This window comes from Neospora caninum, chromosome III, assembly GCF_000208865.1.
Source record: "Neospora caninum Liverpool complete genome, chromosome III".
NCBI lineage: Eukaryota > Apicomplexa > Conoidasida > Eucoccidiorida > Sarcocystidae > Neospora > Neospora caninum.
In genome coordinates this window covers 637517-656531 of record NC_018388.1, presented here as the reverse complement: position 1 = coordinate 656531, position 19015 = coordinate 637517, and the positions used below count along the sequence as shown (strand labels likewise).

The 19015-nt window shown below is 53.7% G+C and overlaps 2 protein-coding genes across 2 annotated transcripts; one reads left to right on the top strand and one right to left on the bottom strand.

Moving 5' to 3' along the window:
* On the top strand, positions 1-3729 carry NCLIV_007700 (conserved hypothetical protein; the record flags this gene model as incomplete). The annotated part of the gene is made up of 6 exons (XM_003880281.1): positions 1-811; positions 1406-1518; positions 2071-2202; positions 2549-2644; positions 3234-3273; positions 3671-3729. The coding sequence occupies 6 exons, from the start codon at positions 1-3 to the stop codon at positions 3727-3729; spliced, it is 1251 nt and encodes a 416-aa protein (XP_003880330.1).
* Positions 3730-5414: 1685 nt separating this feature from the next.
* NCLIV_007690 (putative oxidoreductase) lies at positions 5415-14608 on the bottom strand (the record flags this gene model as incomplete). The annotated part of the gene is made up of 15 exons (XM_003880280.1): positions 5415-5487; positions 5734-5938; positions 6305-7046; positions 7302-7556; positions 8059-8185; positions 8698-8874; positions 9219-9458; positions 9722-10328; positions 10629-10694; positions 10854-11048; positions 11586-11712; positions 11894-12031; positions 12785-12978; positions 13728-13883; positions 14155-14608. The coding sequence occupies 15 exons, from the start codon at positions 14606-14608 to the stop codon at positions 5415-5417; spliced, it is 3756 nt and encodes a 1251-aa protein (XP_003880329.1).
* Between the last annotated feature and the right edge of the window lie 4407 nt (positions 14609-19015).

The window sequence follows — 19015 nt, the reverse complement described above, 5'->3', positions numbered from 1 at the left end:
ATGCTGGACCAAGAGAGACGCTGCGAAAGTGTCGAGAGTGCCGAGGCACTTTCCTCTGAAGCTTTTGTCGATACAGAGGGCAGGGGAGAGGTGAGACGCACGGTGGGAAGTGAGGAGGCTCCTGACGCCATGAGTGGTGACAGCTTCACAGGCGACGAAGGGATCTCTGACAGCGTCCCAGGCCAAATAACGGAAGAGTCAGAGCACGACATGCACGTGGAGACCGAAGAAAAACCGGGCGCAGAGGGGGAAGAGGCGCAGACTGAGACAGCGTCCAGAGATGGAGGGGCCGGCTCGGAGTCAACGGAGGACAATCATGCAGAAGAGACGCACGAGAAGAGTGGTGGCGTTAAAATGTCACCTGGTGATGTATCTTCCTCTTCCCTCGATGCGTCTACTCTCTCCTTGTCGGGTCCCCTGTTCTCTGAAGCGTCTCAAGACGCTTCCCTGCCTTTTGCCTCTCCCCCGTTGAAGCGCCAAGAAGGCGAGGAGACCTCAGGTGTACGGACAGCCCGGTGGCCGGCGGGGACCCCGGCTCGATCCTCAGAATCGGGGGGAGACGCAGCCACACCATCAGAGGAAAGCGAAATGGAATCTCAGTCAAGGACGGATGCGCCTGAGACTGCGTCTGAAGAGCTACCAAAGGAAATCCCGGATAACGAACGGGAAGTCAAGAGAGAAGAAAAGAAGACCAAGGACCTATTCTTGGGATTGTGGCCCGAATTCTCTGTCGCGGGAGCTCTCGAACTCCCGTCGCTTCTGCACCTGGCGGCTGCATGCAAAAAGTTCTCAAAGCCAAAGCAGGCACAAGGTGGGTATGCGTGGCGTTTTCTCAGCCACTTCCTAGTTCGGTCGCGATTGCCCGGTGGACAGCTGCAAAGAGGGCGGGAGCCTGGAAAGGGTACGTGCACGCAGACAGACAGAGAGAGCTGGCGTGCAGCAGATGGGTACAACCTGGCAAGATCGAGAGACAGAAGTAATCAGGACGAGAAGTGCCACGGACAGAATGAAGATGAACGCCCTTGTCGGTTGAATCCAGTCGTTGTCAGCTCGGGTATTCTGATACATATGCTTCTTTGCCGCTTTAACGGAGTATTCGTCCCCCGGTTTCATCGGATTCATTGTTCTGAGGCGGAAAAACGTCCATATCTATTTATCGATATATATATATATATATATATGTACATATAGCCGTGAACGGATACTGCGCCTGTGTTCCAGAGAGACGCACTACGTTTTCACGCGGTACATACACCCAGGTGTAGGTGGACGTGATTGAGGAAATCGTCATGTGGGTCTACAGAGAGCAGTACCTAGCTAACCGCCAAGGCGCTTTTTGAGAGCTTGAGGCTAACACATTCGCCTGCGGCTTTGTTGCCTCTTTCGCTGTCCCCTGAAAAATCAGAATTCCTCGAGACCCTCAGCGCCGAGGAGAAGACGCAGCTGCAGCGACGCTATCATCGGGTGGCTCGGCAGCTGGCGCGGGTGTCTCCTGTACGTCCCATGCCTCAAGAAAAAGTGAGTTTCTGCTTTGTCAATAACCAGCTTTGTGGAGTGTCAAGTCTCCCGTGTCGGCGTGGCGGGGTGCCCGCAGTTCATGTGTCACGCGAGGACGCGCATTTGTGTAATAGAGCTCGCGCTGCAGAAACGTTTCTACTTGGTTCTTGTTTTCCTGCATGACCTCTTCCCACCAGAGTTGAGTGAGCGGGTCGGGAATCAAAATACGATCCTTGTCGGCGTGCCGTGCACTGTTGCTTATTGCATATAGGGACCGATATACAGCATCGACGCACGTGTACGCATGGGTATTTTTGCAGTTCAAAACCACATAGGTACATTCTCTCTCCCGAAGGACTGCGTGTAGGCGCCGAAGAATGTGTCTCAATGAATTCGTATGATCCCAGCGTCTGGAGGTCATAGTGAGTAAGCAGCGCTTCACATCCGGGGATATCTTGGGGCTGCAAGTGGATGCATGTAGAAAATGATTCCTTTTGCGTCGAGGGGAATCTGCTCCGCGGCTCCGGGGCCTGCTGTATGTCGCTCGTGCGTCTGTCTTCGTCGCGCGTGCAGTTCCGTCTGTTTGCGGTGACGAAGGCGGAGACGAGGGAGGACTACGTTGATCTCATGAAGGACCAGGAGAAGCAGCTTCGCAGTCTGCAGCCGCACGATGTCGTTTTCGCAAATCTGCATGGTCAGCTCAAGGTAAAGAAAACGCGGACAGGCCCCGCCCGCCGAAACCACTTTCGACGAAGTTCAGAGGCTCCCCACTTTTTAGAGCGCCCGTTTGCGCACACGCGTGCGGACGACCGGGGAGCTGCACAGGTGGTTCGAGCGTCACATGTCTTTCGTCTTCACTTCTCATTCTAGCCAGGCAGCATCGTTGAGCGTCCATGCTTGCGAAGCAGTCGCCACATATGTCCAAAGAGGACACCTACAGACTTTCGTTATGGCAGTGCATGTACACGCGCGCCGCCTTAGCCGTCGCGCCCTCGCGTCCAAAGCGGTTCACGGCGGGCAATTTGAGTTGTGCATGTATTCGCGCGTCCAGGAGCTTTTTCCCGAACGAAGTGAAGCGGCATTGTACGACATGTGTCGGAGAGTCTGCGCGTTGGCGAATCAAACAAATCGCAAGGACGTTCTCGGGGTAAGGCCTCTGCATACGCCCGCAGCCGTCCTCTGAGCGTCGGCGGGCAACACATGATTTCGGCCTGAACGTCCGTACACGGCGACTTGCAGCGCCATATGCACTGCACCGTAGCTGCCGAGGTCGGAGCATAGACTGTGCACTCCTGTCACACAAGGGAATTCATGGCGTCGAAACCGTGGAAGCGATCTTCGCACACACAAAGCCGTTATGATTCCGTCGCGGTAGGGGTCCTTCGAAGTGGAATGGCCACGCACGTGAGGTCTTGGGCTAGCGCAACAGCGTCGTGTGGTATACGGTCCAGTAATTCTATCCAGAACTGCACGAAAGGAAAACGCACCGTGTCGTAAGAAAAACCATCCGGTGTTTTCAATTTTTTGGCGAAACCCGTCGTCTTCATAGACGGGTGTCTGACACACAGATGCGGTTTGGCTGTTGGTGGATCTTGAAAGGAAGGGCGTGTGCACGAAGCAGATTTAACGTTTCCGCGTGACTGGTAATATGTGCGGCTTCGACGAAGCCGCGCAAGTGCAGCTCTCTTCTTTTCGGGAGGCTGAGCTCCAGTGCGATTTGCGTTCATGTCTTGCAGCCCCTGAAAAGGGCACTCTCACATGCGCGTTTCGCTTTGGGTAAGGGTAGCAGCAGTTTTTGGTCTCGACGGACAGTGCCAGCACTCCAGAGAAAATAGGGAGCGCGAAGGAGATTCCACGTGAGCAGATCGGTGGAGGGGTGTACATGCACTGTGCCCCCTTTGGCTGCGGTGTTCCACGAGGTGCTGCGCGTCCCGAGTCGCCTGTTCGAGGTCTTTCACAAAACGCTCACGCAACCTATGCAACTGCCCACCTAGCTCCTGTGAAATGTTCGGAGGCACGCTCGGCTTGGGTTGCCGCATCCGCAATCTCCGTCTCTATCTTTGAGCTTCGGTCGGACCCATGTGAAGAGTAGAGTCTCATGCACGCCCTGGCGTTTTCCGCCGCGAAGCAGCCACCTGTTTCACTTTCTGTGGCTTGTTTTCCTGGAACGCAGCGCGAGAGCACCGAAAGTGGAGATCGCAAGAGACGGCCGAGCGTGAAGATTCCTCTTAGAACGACGGTGAATAGAAGCCACAGCGCCGTGACGGGGCCCTCTGGCCGGTGTATTTTCCAGAGGGCGGAGACCGGAAGCAAATTTTCCCTTCGTTTCTGTGATGGCATGTTTCAGCAACTGGCGGAAACCGTTTTAAGCGGCCTTGTAGTCCGGTCACTGTCTCAAGGATGGAGTCTTGTAGGGACAGAGTGATGCAGGCGGGCACCCACGATGAACTGCGCCCTCGGCATAACGACTCGGTGCGTGCTTGCGCGAAAATGGATATGAGTGGGTCTACTTTCTCTGTTGATCCGTTCCTTTGGGAGCAGGCGCCTCCACCCGACACTTAACGAATGTACCACTGGTGTGATGAAATGTTCCAGTCAATAGATAAAAGGTTCGCTGAAACCAGTAGTTTGGGATGGCAGCTGTGCGCAGCAAACCGCGTAGCGATACGCGAGGTGGGGATGCACGCTCCGTAAAAGGTCACATAGATTTGGGAATACTTATGGCGCATATTTGCGCGAGAACGAGTCCAATGAGACCGCGTGTGTCTCGCTAAGTTTCGTTTATTGTACCGGGCCATCGACATCAGCCGGTCCGAAGGTACCAGAATTCATTTAGCATTTCAAGATGGGTCGTATGGCGCATGGACATATACCCTGGAGTCGTCGGCTAGGCGCCTCTTTGTGGGTGCGAGACGTAATCCGAGAGGCAACCCGATGCCTTTGATCTCGAAGGCAGCCTCGCCTAACTTCTTTCCAGATACTCGAAAGGGACGACAAACATGACTGTCACATCTGACCAGCAGGATACCGAGCGTGACAACAAGCGGCGGCTGTCGTTAGCTGTCTACTGACGTCTCGAGACGCTGTAGCAGGCCTTCGCCAATTAAAGAAGCTTAACTACCACATGACAAACCCGCTGTCGCGTTCAGCTGATCTCACGCGCGAGCAAAGACTTCTTGCTGTCCTGCGGCAGACTGTGTCTGGCAATCATCTGTCCGCGCCCTGGGCGGGACACTGTTTTACAAGGCGCTCTGTGTGGGCTGTTTCTTTAAATTAGCACATGGTTTTGCTTGTCTCGGAAAGTCCGGAGGGAAATGCGCGTGCTGGGAAAAATTCGGCGCTGAGTGTGTGGTCTTCTCTCGTCCGGCTGCTACCTGTCGCCCACAGCCGCGCTCTCGATGAAAAGCATACAAAGTACAACATCCACGGGTCACAACACCGTTCTGCGAAGCGCGGCGCTTCCGCGAGCACGGCTTGATGTGATATGTGGTGGTCGTGGGAATATAGCAAACCGGCGAACGAACGGGGACACGCGGGTCGATGCGTTACAGCTGTTCTACAGCCCCACGCACCGGCCATAAGCGGAACACATACGGGAATGAAGACCAAGGGAAGAGAGAGAGACCTGGATTTTACGTGCAAAAAGGTACACGTCCTGCCGGAACGGGCAGCGAGTGTGTGTGTGGCTGTTTTGCCACTCCTCAATTCTGCCAGAGAGACGTCTCCATGAAGGCAACCAGCGTGAACCTGGTGAGGTGGAAGATGTCGCACTTTTGGAGAGCGCAGACCAAATTCTCTTGACCAGTTCAGTACGGGGGAACTTTCACAAGTTAGGTGTCAGCATAAAACCGGTTCCGAATGTTCCGAGGCGGTGTTGGGAGCAAACGGCGGCACGCTTGTTCGAGTCGCCGAACAGTTCAGTGGTCATGGGGTAGAGGGGGGAGAACATCTTCTACACCTGCTTTCTTTAGCTTCTTCATGGCTCCGTAGCTGTACAGCAGAACAGGCAAGAGGCAGCCAGTCCGGGGCATAACGTTTCTCTCAGACTGCCTTGGGCTGGCCATGCACATTGTTACACCTGTCGAACTGAGACAGACTACCCGCGTGTTGCAACGTCCCCTGACCTGCTAGACTAAAGCGCTATGTATCGCGTCTTCTACTGCAAGATAGCCTTTGTATCTGGCGTTGCACTGCTCACGGCTCCACTGTGGTAAGCCGGCGTCGACTCTGACTTACACTCCAAACATGATAAGAGTAGCAAGGGGATTCAATCGCGTCAGTTGGTTCATAACCGAGGCGTCGATGACGGAAAGACCCTGAGTGCCAATGACCTCGAAGTCCGTGTTGACCACCTCACCCATGGGAGCCGTGTTGCTGTGATGCCATACGCTCGACATGTAGGTGAGCGCGTACTTTGCAACTTCCTTTGGCTTGTATGGATCTGAAGAGCAGCGATAGCACGGCGCGCAAACAAGGGGGGGGGGTTGAAAAAGCGTTTGTGACTTCACAATGCAAGTGCAGGCACACAAGCGCGAAGCATGGACCTGCGTAATGTGTAGGCGCTCTCCGGGAGGCCTCAGTGCCCCCTTTCCACAACAGGTCTTCAGTTACATCGGTGGTCATCTGTCTCTCCGCAGCTACCTCACAAGCCCCGTCCTTCCGTCTAGCAGGGGCATAGCGCTACGGCCGGCGAGCCAAGTTCTCCCTGTCGGTCTACGTTGAAGCAGCGGCGCCACGAGTCGAGACATCGAAGCCCGGTTCCGTGATCAGAGACCCCTTCAAGCTCTGCGTATGATGTGACGCTCACTTGGAAGTCGCGGGGGAAATGTGGCAGCCCATTGTTTGTTGGTGTACGGCAGGGCGTCGATGGCAGGTGTGCCGGGAGGGGGAGTTGCGGGGAACATGGACGGGTCTGGGAAACCTTCCGGTTTGGGGGGGTTCAGGTAAGTAGGGAAATCGTGAGGCGGAGGCTTCTCGTAGAGAATGGGATGGGGCGGCGACTTCTGCGGGGATGGCACGAAGTTCAAGAGTTCCGGCAACGCGTTCGGCAACGCACCCAGGAAGATTTCTGGATGCACCGCCGTTTTCTCGTTCTGCACGCCTTGGGTTTGTTTCGCTTGTCGAGAAGGTGCACTGCCCGCCACTTTCCTGTGGAACATCTCCTCCTGTAGGCGACGCTCGAGCTCCACTGTCTCGTCCGTACGGACGCAGAGTGAGTTGTTGAAGGCCGCGCAGCAGACATCTGCGGCGGGGCAGGCCTCGTTTTCCTCTCCGCTGCACGGCTTTTGGCAAGCTGCCTTCGCTTCCGCCAATTCTTCAGCAGACACTGCGAACGCTGGTTCCGCGGCTTTGTCTTCCTGTTCGCGCTGGAGCTCCATGAGGCGACGCGCGGTGTGCCTCTCTTCATCGGTAAGATGTAGGTCCTCCTCCATCTGCTGCTGCAGACGACGCGAGACGAACCAGTTGGCGGTCTCGGAAATGACTGTCTCTTTGTCTTCCTCAGCATTCGGGTCCAGGTGCTTTCTGTAAGCCTCGAAGTCGAATCCGGCCTGTAAAGGAAAACCAGTCGAAACGGTCCAGAAGTGAAATGTCTCTACGAAAGCATCACCCTACTGAGACCGTCCTCTGTGAGTTTGGTTTTACCCCCGCGACCTGCAAATTGGGGTTCCAAGTCACCATTTTCCGCTTGTCCTTGTCTTGTTCATAGGCACTGAGTACATAGGTTATGCCGTGTCGCAAGTGTGCTGGACCTCTCCTGCGTCCGTGGCCACTCCGCACACAGCGGACGCCTCCCTTCTCCTCACTTCTTCCAGCTTGCGCTTGATTCCGAGCTCCTCCATCTTCTTCTCGTCCACATTGTCGATCACATGCTCGCTGTAATCCTCCAAGATGAATGTGTTCGGCTCGTTCATGCCGTCCTGGTGGTAGTCGCCAGGCTCTTCGAGGTCGCCCAGATCCGTCGCCTCCAGACGCCGGGGCTTGACGTTGTCGCCGATGGCGACCAAGCGCCGAAGGCGACGACTGTTTGTGGGCAGCAAATCTTGCAGGTACTTTTGGATCTGCACACACAAGACAGCGCCGTTCCGGAGCTTTCTCATGGGCTAGGACAGCTGCGCGCTAGTGCAGGTAGGTTCGGTTTCCCCTTGACTACTACCCGCGTCCGCTTTATTGTGGGAATAAGAAAGCGACTTCTTCCCAACCAACGGACTGAGCCGGAATGCAAAATTCCGCCCTCAGAAAATGGAAGGGATCCACTTGTAGAAAAAACTGGGAAATATGGAGCTACGTCTCGAGAGCCCATACAGCCCGTACGTTTCTCAGAGCACAGTGTCTCCATCCGCACTGTCCCACCACCGGACAGGGTAAGCAAGCGAACCCCTTCTGATGGGGCATAGCCGAACAACTACGTTACCCAGCTCTGGAGAAGTCACGTGTATGTTACCCTTCCCGCCCAGAGGCTGGCCACACGGACGGACACGAAAGCAAACTGGAGGTGCCCTCGACTCGAGAACGCTCTGCTGAGGGATCCTCTTCTCGCGGCTTGTGGTTTTGCCGGCTTACCAGAGGAAGGTTCCCGGGCTTCGTGACGAAGAGGGAAGTCATGCTTGCCACAGTCAAGATGAGATCGAGCAGGCCGTTCAAGACCGTCTCTGGGCACGAGAGCGACCCGGCAGGCTGGAGAACACCTCTGGAGACAGCAGCGAAAAACGAAACAATGGACACCCACAGGGCGGGGCCCTTTCCATGTACACAGTGGCCTTCCCACCTGAAAACTGCGCAAGAGAGGAAGCTGTCTCATAAAGCGTCTCAGGGCGCGACCGGGGCGCCCTCCTGTTCACGCATTTTCTAAAACACACTTCTCCCTTGGATCAGTCAGTCACCGCCCTATGGTCAAGGCACGGCTCACGAGGTTGGGCGCGTATCGGAGATGGCCATAGTCCCCTGTAAGTGAGGTCCTCTGCTGCCCGAATTTCTTTTGGGCCTCGCGGAAACAAAGCGGATGCTAAGGGCAGTCAGCAGTTGAGTGCAGCCCCGACGCGGGCCATCCTGAAGGTTCATCAACCCCGTCGAGGTTCCAAGCTGACAAACGCATTTGCGCTATATATACTGTCTGGGGAACGGACAACTGGTTCATGACTCTCAAACACATCGATTTCGACGAGGCACAGTTACGTGTGCATGCCTGGGTGCTTCGCTTACTTGTACGCGTCTCCGTTCATAGCGTTAATCAGGTTCGACACACCACGGACGGCATCAAAGAGGTCTTGCTCATCCTTCAAGTAGTTGCCGTTGACGTCAATCATGCCGTTGGCAGACAGACGAACCGAACCTCGGGATTTCGGTTCGGATGTGAAGTAAAAGGTTGCAAGTGACTTCCTGAGGGGACAGCACCAAAACGGTTTTCACTGAGGCGCGCCAAGCAGGTATGGATTGAGGGAGTTGTACGGTGTTACTACATCTCTAGCTCCAGGCGGAATATATGGACCTGCATGTCACACAGTTGACTCATCACTCTGTCGAGCAGGAGTGGAGCTGAGTCAACCCACGGTTGGAGACGACGACGTCTCCGTGTTACGTCTCCGTCGATTGCTGGAAGAAGCCTTGAACAGGTCACGCGGGATCTTCTCTCAGTTTACGGGACAAATCCACTCGCTGTGGAACGCCTCTAGGCATGCTGGTCAGTGAGGCTTCGGGGAAAGCTACACGTTCAGTCTGCTTACCGGAAACACTTAATAATTGGCACCACAATAGCGCACAACGGTTTCAAACCTGCAACGCCGTAGGGGGCTCTGTACTCAGAGCATGACTGCAGGATCTCGAATATAACATCAACGAGAGGGTCGTTTCTAAAGAGGGGAGGGAAAATGAAACGGGAAGCATAAATGATGCCTTCCTGAGCGCGACCCCCGGACATCTCCTCCGCGACCATCAAAGAGCAACTCAATGTGCGGCGGCCGATACTGCAACAAGTGAACAGCACAAACCCGACATAGCGGAAAAGAAACGATCGACGTAAATCGCGTAGAACGGGTTCGAATGAGACAAACTCCCAGACCTCTCTGCCTCTGTGGCTGGTCGCAGATATCTTGTGAGCCATCGTTATTTTTCCCGGCGGCACTTTTACGGCGTAGGGGACACCCATACAGGTGCAATTCGTTTCTCGAAAGCTGGTCTCCGCCTGCGGCGAATGCATACCTCCGGATCGTCTGCCCTGGAAACTCACCTGTAATTTTCCTTGTCACAGCCATGCGGCGGCCCTCCCTTTTTGATTCCCAAGCCTTGGCACACTCGTGGTGGATCCAGGTCTCCTTTTTGAGGGAAGTAGACGTCAAGGTACTTCCCAGATAACTCAGGAGGTATGGGCCTCTGGAGGTCAGCAAGGAAGATGCGGGCGGGCGACGAGCCTGACGCCTGATCTTCCTCGTCGCTGGGCGCACTCGCCAGCTGGGCTTCGTCTTCGTTTTCAGTGAGTCCAAGAGCCGATATCCCGCCGTCTGCTCTCGTCACACCCTGAGTGGCGTCAGCGTTCTCGTCGCCGCTTCCTGCGTTCACTTGGCCACCGGTAGCGAAGATGCCCTTGTGGTGTCGACGTTCCTTTCTGCCGCCTCGTTTGGTGTCCTCATTGCCGCTCGTTTGGTCTGCATCCTCGTTATTGCTGGCGACATGCTTGTCTCTGCGAGCCCTGGCTCGAGGCGTCGTCGCTTTCGACGAAAGTGGATCCAAGGTTGACAAACGCCGGATAGGTGCAAACGGGACGGGTGTCAGCTCGTCAGCGTAGTGCTTCGAGAAGGCACTGACCGGAATGAACACACGGTCGCTGAAACGCTGCCCTGGCGAAAGAAAACAACGAAAAAACCGAAGGAAGGCGCGAGGTTGCAAAGCAGGAGAGGCAGGGGTGGACACGATCACGGGTGAGTGCCAACGTCTGACAGTGTCGCTGCAAAGCCACCATAAGGGCAAGGACTGCTGTCTCGCGGAGTCGCATGACCATCGGTCGCTTCTGCATCATGCATGATAATGGCTGGGAAGTTGAAAGCCGCTTATATACAACAGGACGCAGGGCGGTGTCGATCGCGGAAGGCAGGAATTCGGGAATGTATGCGGATGCATCCTAACTGAAGCACGCTTACCCAGATATGGGTGTTCCACAATGACGGGAGTCTTGATTTTCTTTAGTTGCGGAAGCGGGCCGATACCTGGCAAACAATTACGAGACGAGAACTCGCGCCACTTTTTTCTGGCGCTGCCGTTCCAATGCTTCAAAGCGTACGTCGACCAGCTACGGCAGGAATCGTTGGCCAGTAGGAAGACTCCTAACTCAAAAGACCCCGTCAGAAGCATGAGGGTCTGCTTACCAGATTTGTAGAGGATGACAGCAGAGTGGATTGCACCTGCGCTGAGAATGATCTGCGAACCCCGTCGTTCCGTCAGGCACACCTTGCGGAAGAACTTGGCTTGTTTCTTCTGGAAGAAATCTGTTGGATCGACCTCCCCAGATTTAATGAGGACGCTCTTTGGAGCGAGGAATGTGCCTACCCAAGGGCCCCAATCTGAGAAGAAACACAGAGACGTGGCCGCGTTGCGTACAGCACGTCACTGCCAGTTAATTCGTGTAGAGGTAGCGCGAAACTGTTTTCTCCTGAGTCAGCCTAAGTGTTAGGGAGCTTCTGGGAGTACTGGGAAAAAGAACTTCAGTGGAACCAGAGTCCAACACTAGCGGCCTGCCATTCGGTGTTCTCCGCTGTTGCATGACCCTTCACGGATACTGTGTACGAGCCTGTTACGTCCCATACATCTTCAGAGGACCAGACTAACGAACAACGTACGTCTCCATGGCATGCCTCGAATGTAGAAGTACCGTTACGAGAGACGTGTCGACATGTAACAAACGAATTGAATTCCTCTCGCACAAATTATCCGCTAACTGTGTTTCCTCTCTCAGGTGCTTTTGTTTTTTAGCGGGAAGCTCGCTGCGCCCTGACGGTGTTCAGCAGACAATTGGTACTCGCCAGAGAACCGTCCACTGTAGGAGAACAACCGCGGATACATGGACTTGTGTTCCTTTGAGATCCGTGTGACAAGCTTACGAGCGCTGCTAGAAGGCAACGAAGAAGCAAAGCTAGTGCCTTGCGGCTTGATATCTTCATAGGCCGTTGGTCGGTAGACGACACACTTCGCACGCGGAGGATTTTGGTCGAGGTCGAACTCGATCCACTGAGGACAGGGACCAGGTGCAAACATCAGTATACAGCTGAAACGCGAACCGAGTCCTGAACCCTCTGGAACGTCCCCTTTTCTGCTGGCATGTTACCCTTATTCGTTTGGGCAACGCGTACGTGCGGACGTTTCCTTCTATCTGCCTCCAGTCATGCAGGCAAGCTGACTCCATACATACCTCCACGTTGTGTCGCGTGCGCACAACCAGATTCTTTTTCGCACGCTCGGGCAGCTCATCAATAAAGACGTCAGTCGATCGGCGGAAACCTCCTTCTTTGGTATCGAACAGACTGTAGCTGCTCCACACTTTATCCATCTGTATGCAAACTCACCCAAGCGCAGCCCATGAAAAACCGCGAATTGTGCAACGAAGAGGCTAGCTCGTCTGAATGAAACCTGAATTTTTAGTAGATCAGTAAACAGAGCCTTGGGGCATGTGCACCGGCAGCCTCTATCAGCCATACCAGGGAGTGCTGCCGATAACCACGGAATGGATGTATCGGTGGCTGGACGTCACTAGCCTCCTCTACTTCCTCGACTACTGGAGTTGAAACGCGGTAAAGCTAACCCTAACTCTCCGGTGTTTGCGGAATCCGTGAGTGAAGGCGTCGCACAAACGGCAGGAATCGAGGCAACCTAGATATAATAACACAATAACAAGGAATTTTTTACAGGGCTTGATTACTTGAAGCGAAGAAGAGTAGTCTGCGGGTATTTTTCCTCCAATAGGCCTGAAGCCTCTCCACTGAAGGGCTTGCTGAAAGCGGAGGCCGAAGTAGTTGTCGTATGGCATGCGACGAGCAACGATTCTCCGTACGTATCTGTAAGCCTGCAAATCGTAAGACGATGCAATACGAATTTTCGACTCAGTTGCTGTACACGAGTTTAGCCATCGCACGAGGCGTTTCACATCTAATCAATGCACACCATATGGTGGCCTGCAACGCGTATTTCTCGAGTGGATGCTGGCTGAGTAGTTTGGTGCCTGACTGCCGAGCGTTTTCACTGCGAAAGTGAGGAACCAATGGTCGAACGAACCAATGGTCGAACGCATGCTGAAAGACCGTACCCTTTGGATTGTAGGCCAGTGGAATTTGTAGGCGGGGAACCGCTTATTCATATATTTAAAGTAGTTCTCCGTTTCCTCCACATAAATGGCTAAATCGCTGGACGTCCCGCCGCCCATAACAGTCGCAACGTGCGTCCGCACCCCGCTTCGTGTGTTGATGACTTGCATCATGGTCTGGTCCGCAGCGGCAACACCTGAAGTACAGAGAAGGAACGGCCGCATCCCAAATGAAAAGAGACTGCGGCAGCCGTACGGCGTGAAAGCGATGGCAGTCGAACGAAATACAGAGGGCTGCATGCCATGTCTTGTCCAGAAACGTCCAACTAGCCTTGCGCTGTCAAAAACTGATCCATGGACGAGAACGTCAGCATAGAGCAGATGTTGCTTCTGAGTCCTTCAGGCCACCATAACTCGTTCCAACCATAATGGACTCCTTCATAGCCAGGCACGGGGGCTTGCGCTTGGCCTTTCGATCGAATCTAGTTCTGCCTTGTATTACCATAAACCTTGGAACTTCACAAACAACTACTCTGCTTTATTTACGGTGCACTATTGTTGCATCAACAAACTCGGAAGGTACACTACCTCCCATCATCCACGTTAACATAGGGAACCAATCTACCCTTCTGAACGTTGCAAGATATGCTGCTTTCAAGGACGTTACCATGTCCGTAGACAGTCATCGCCATTGGGGTTTGGTCAAATGTACGTTCGAGCCCTCTTTCGAGCACCAGAACTCGACGACCTGTTGAAAGAAAGTGCCACAGCAAATTAGAAATGCATTTTGAAGTAGGGCTAGTCGTGCACTGCCGACCTGGGAGCGACGCTCACAAGATGGCACTGTCTGTTAAGCAACACGGAAACTTAAATGCCACCGGCCGCTAATATGCGAAAAGGATGTCAAGAAAAAGCGAGCTCAGCAGCTGCTGTCACGCAGGCTTACCCTCGCCTTTCAAGGCCAGATAGCTCGCCAAGGGGCACCCTGTGCAACCGCATCCCACGACGATGAAATCGAATTCTTCCTTGTCCTTGACGACCTGCGCATCTCGGTACTTCAATCTGGCTTTCTCGTACTCCTTTTCGATATCATAAGAAAAGTCTGTGTGGGCAGAGCAGAAAGAAAAAACCAGACGATTCTAACAGCAGCTTTCTTCGTGTCGTGATGGCCGCTGCGTGTGATGGCGGAGACCCCAGTGCCAGTACCATGGATACCTTCATACCTCTTCTCAGAACACGTTTCATTTGCTGAAACCTGGGGCCTCAGTAAACGTCCAACTGTACTGTGTCTGGAAACATGGGTGAGGCCAATGGGCTGAGAGACCAGGTCCTCAAAATGACATCTTATGTTTCAAACTGTCAGCACAACTTACCTTCCTCAGATTCCTCGGACTGAGACGACGAGGTCGGGGAGGCAAAGCCAGGGGCAGAGGGAAAGGGTTCAGACATGTTCATAGGCACAAACTTGGGAACGTATGTTGGAGCTGGCGGCGGTATGTGTCGAGTCCTGTCTGACTCCTGTTCGGTTCCTTCATTGGATGCAGAACGACGGCGTGACTTTTTCTCTTGCTTGCCGACGTCAAGAAAGGAGTCCAGAACTGCTTGAGTTTCAGGCGACAACTTCCCGTCTGTCTCTAGTACCGCAATGTCCTGAAACCGCTTCGGTCGGCGGCGGTTCCCATTCTCGTCATTCGACAATTTCAACCCGGCCAATTTTTCTGGTGCCTTCTCAGCTAGAGGCTCGGCCGCAACGGTGATAATGAATAAAGCGCCCAGAACAGCCAGATTGCCCAGCCGGAAGGCACGGAGAGAAGAATGTCCCACCATGGTGATGCGACCCTGAAGACGCTTCCAACAGGAAGAGTCACCGGGTTCAGCTACGGCTATAGATCTCTGGATTCTTTCCGATTGTATGTCGTTCCTGCATGCCACACATTGCACCTCCCGCAAGAATGTTCTCATACTAGCAGCTTTGTGGTAGCACTGGGCGTTGCGGCTACGTTGGTGTCGATATCGTGCGACCAGACACACTCCTATGTGGATTAGGAACTTGTCAGACGCGTTGCCACCGCAAACGGGGTGAAGCCGTCTCCGCAGGAGCAATAGAACACTGTCGTCGCACTGTGAGAGAAGGCAAGTAAAACAACAGGAAGAAATCTGTGAAAGCTACCACTTGTGAAGCTGGGACCGACCGCTTTTACGGCATCGCCTTGTGGAAAGATTGGTGTGAGAGAATTCCTTTTCCAGTGAAATCTCTCATAGGCGGAGCTGAGGCCATGATAGAAAACAACGTACCTCTCAAAGTGATCCAAAGAGGCGTTCAGTAGGAACCTACAGCGTAGGCTCATGGAAATCGCACACAGGTTGAGTCCCGTTCGTTAATAGACGCACCGCTAGTGTTGACGACCTGCTCAGCTTTTCTGCATAGACTGCCCCCAGACGCGTACAAAAAACACGTCCAAAATCACGCAGGGAAAGGTCCTTGCAGGACAATGGCAGTCACCTGAAGTCTAGGCGTACACAAAACACCGGGAAAATTCCTGTCAAGAAAAACCCTCCAGAAAAATTTACCCTGTTTCAAGTCCACTGATCCCCAGTCGGAGATCACCAACTCATATTGTTCTACCGCGGCATTTTGACCGTATTTTCTCGACTACGCAGCGTCTGCTACAGCGCCAACAGCACGGTCAGGTGGATTCAGGCACCGGGCTCAACTGCGCACTGCGTATCGTGTTGAACTGGTAAGGTGGGGAACGCGGGACCAGCTGACTTTAAACGGGAGCAGGAAAAATGAATAGATCAGGCACGCACCTATCCGAGACAAGCCTCCATAGCGTTTTTGCCCAATACTCTGCTAGCATTCGACGAGGAGGAAAAGTGGGTGAAGCCCTGAGCCACTGTTCTTTTGAATCGAAGTTACGAGCGGAGTTGTCAGAATTCCTAGGTTGAATCACGAGAGCAGGTACGACCTTCTGAATCCTGCAGAATCGAGCCGTTCTTTTGGCCCCCCATAGGTCGCCATTAAATTAGACATCAAGCGTGGGGGTGCTGCGGTCTAGAGGACTCCCCCTGTTTCCCAGCTCACTCGTAAGCAGTGTCACGCTAGACACTACTGTGAGATCGCAGCGAAGAAACTCACAGTCGATTGCACACTTTTTGGGAGTTAGTACGGGTTACGTTTGGAGGTAATTCAAGGCGGTGTCGCTTCGCCTCCCCTGAGTTAATTGAAAGAGAAAGTGTCATATTTTCGTCGACTGCAGCTCAATAGGGTGTAGCTCTTTCAAAGAGCATACATACTCATGCACGACTGACATGGTGCTGTTCCGTGCTTTTCTTCCCACACTATGTGAACAATGAAACAGAACCGCCCCGTCTCGTAGAGCCGACAGCCCGTGATAGTTAACAACTGGACAGTCTCATGAGTCCTTTGCTGCAATGACGGTGTTACACTCGTTTTTCTGCGGCTAATAAGCAATCAGGATGCGGGGCGTCAGAAGCCGTCTCTTCATTCGGCGGTGGACGTCAGTTGCATACCCTACGCGCTAATTCCTTCTGTAGTGTGCCTAGCGAGACACCTTAGCACCGAGGGGCTCGCCTGAAATGCCCTATAATCTAGCCAAGATGCTGGATTCCTCGTTCACCAGTGTACGAATGTGCCATCGGTGTGACAAACGTTGTGCGTGTTAAAATGCTACATTTGGGCTCTGGCTGTAATTTGTCAGCAGCACATTAAAAAACAAATGGTGCAGACACTCATTTCGTAGTCACCTGCTTTTCTCTCCGAACGGTGCACAGGATGCTGTGTCCGAAATGAAACGCAATTGCACGATGGTGAAAGCACTTGTTGGGCGCCTTCCGGGGTGTCTGATGCACCGCCTTCCAACCCAGGTACTAAACCGAATAACAATTTCCAACCCTAATGGAGGTCGACCACGACCTGCCTGCTTTTGCTGTTTGACTGCTGTTTCCCTCGCCCTCCGACACGCTGCCCGCAGCCGTGCCGGCGGGTGTCGTCCCTTTTGGTATTACTCTTGTTAAACACAGTAGCTAGCAGCGATGGATCCTTGTTGCGGTGTCAGTCACGCGCAGCTGATTGCCGCCGTCGCATCATGGACGGAGGCTGTTGGGCATTCTGTAACGCCGTCGGACTGCAGTCGGGCGCCATTGGAAGCCCGGAAGAACCGTACATACATTACCACTGCCAAAGCGATCCGTGTTCAGACCCTGTTAGCAAAGGCTCCGTTGGTAGCAATCCACATCAACTTCCAAGTTCCTTGTGGTACGAGCGAGTGAACATCGCGCTTCAACATACAGGAAGTCTATCTGTACTCGACCCCGGAAACCGGCAGAAACGCGTGGGTCCGCCGTATGCCGCCCCGCTTTGGCCGGTGGTTTTCACAGAGCGACAAGAAGATAGAACGGCGGGCAGACTCCGCAGAAGCAAAGAACAGTTCCAGAAAAAAGCACTGAAATAAACGTATCTCGTAACGAAACACCGTAGGACCCGTCTATCTGCTGTACAACAGCACCGGAGGAGAGACAACAGCGTCCTGATTCAGGTGTCTCCACCGCCATGCAGATATTGCAGCAGCCCCTCTCGGTCTCGTTCCTGTCAGACCTTATCATAGAAAGAAATTGTGACAAATCTTGGATGGCTGTAGCAGTATCCAAGAGCAGGAGAAAGCTGCCGTAAGCGGGTTTCTTAGGCTGCTCTGACAACCGCTGCTTTGCGCACGTGTTCCGCGCAAGCTGCGCAAGACACTGTCCTTAGCTGGGCTGGTCATCGAAGGTAACCGAGTCAAAAGTCAAGTACAGGAGGGGAGAAAGTTGCGAGCTGCAGCGGGTTTCTTGTGCAAAAGTTGTTCTCTGGTGTCTATACAGATGGAAACTCATATTTGAAAATAGCACCGGCCTTCCCCGGCCTCCAGGACATAGCGGAATCATCTAGCTTGCCGTGCCCGTCGAAAGGTTCAGCTGGAGACTGTTGTCTTGCCGGGGCTGTGAAAAGACCTGTTCTGCGGGCGCTGTAATATGCCTGTGGCCAGGCTTCCCCTTGCAACGCAGCAATTGAGGTCATGCCTTCTCAGATGGTGTTTTTGACTTGAACTCTCCCCCCTTTTCTACCCTAGTTCTAAAAATCTCACATCCCTGCCAGTCCTTGTCTCGAGTGGAAGGGGAAAACGGTGTCATACTGGACGGACGGCGCGCTTGTTTGTAACTCTTCGCAGTCCAGCTTCCTGAGCAGCGCCATTGGTGGCCGTCTCCATGTGCATGATATTGTGCCAATTTTCTGCGGCCTATATTTTTATTTCACATTGCCCTTCCCTATTGACATTTCCTGTGCATGTGCCTTGGTCAGAGCATTTGACACTTGAACCTTCCTGCGGAGGAATTTCAGTTGGATGGACAAGTTATGACGGACTGCGGACTGGTGCGTTGTGATGAATGCCTCACAGTGAAAATTTACTGGAAATTCTGCCACAATCGGAGAGCGTGCATTGTGCTGCCATTGCTTAGCCTGGACAGGTGCAGCATTCGCTATCTGGACTGCTACTCAAGGCTTCCTATCTTCTTTGGTGCCCCCTTTCAACTGACGCTGAAGCTCTGTAGCGGGCTTCGCTTCTGACGGAGTGCCGGGTCAGACTTTTCAAGACGCGCCAGCTACTAATCCTCGCTGACCAGTCTGTGTTTTCTCCTGACCCTGTGGCTTTCATACGGAAACGGACCAGAACGTTTAAACGACCTGATTTTGACACATGCATGCTCCCAAGAGGCTACGAATGCAAGCAGTCACGACAGGTCATCGTGTTCCCACTGGCGCATGGGTCATCGGACATGTAGTTTCACAAGAAGACCCCTGTGATCTCATAGAGCGCTTCACCATTGAGCCCGAGTGGCCATCTTGTGTCAACGATGACGCTCGGGCGTTCCAGCGGAAGCCTGCCACACCGGCAGCCTTCCGAAGGAGGTAAAGAAGGCCGGGTCTCGCTTCTTCGGAGCGGCTCTCCGTCCGGGGGGTCCCTTGGTACGCCTCGAGGAAGCGACGCCAGCTCTCTTTCGCCGTTGTCTGCTCACTCGAGGTCCCCACGATCCGTGAGAGATTTGGACCTTGACGCGGAAAAACAAGTAGGGACGACAGAACGTGGCAGAACGCCCCCGTCTTCTCCTTTGAATCGAGGAACAAATACTCGCATACTGTCTCCTTTACCTGGTCCTCCCGTGCGCCGGAATTCC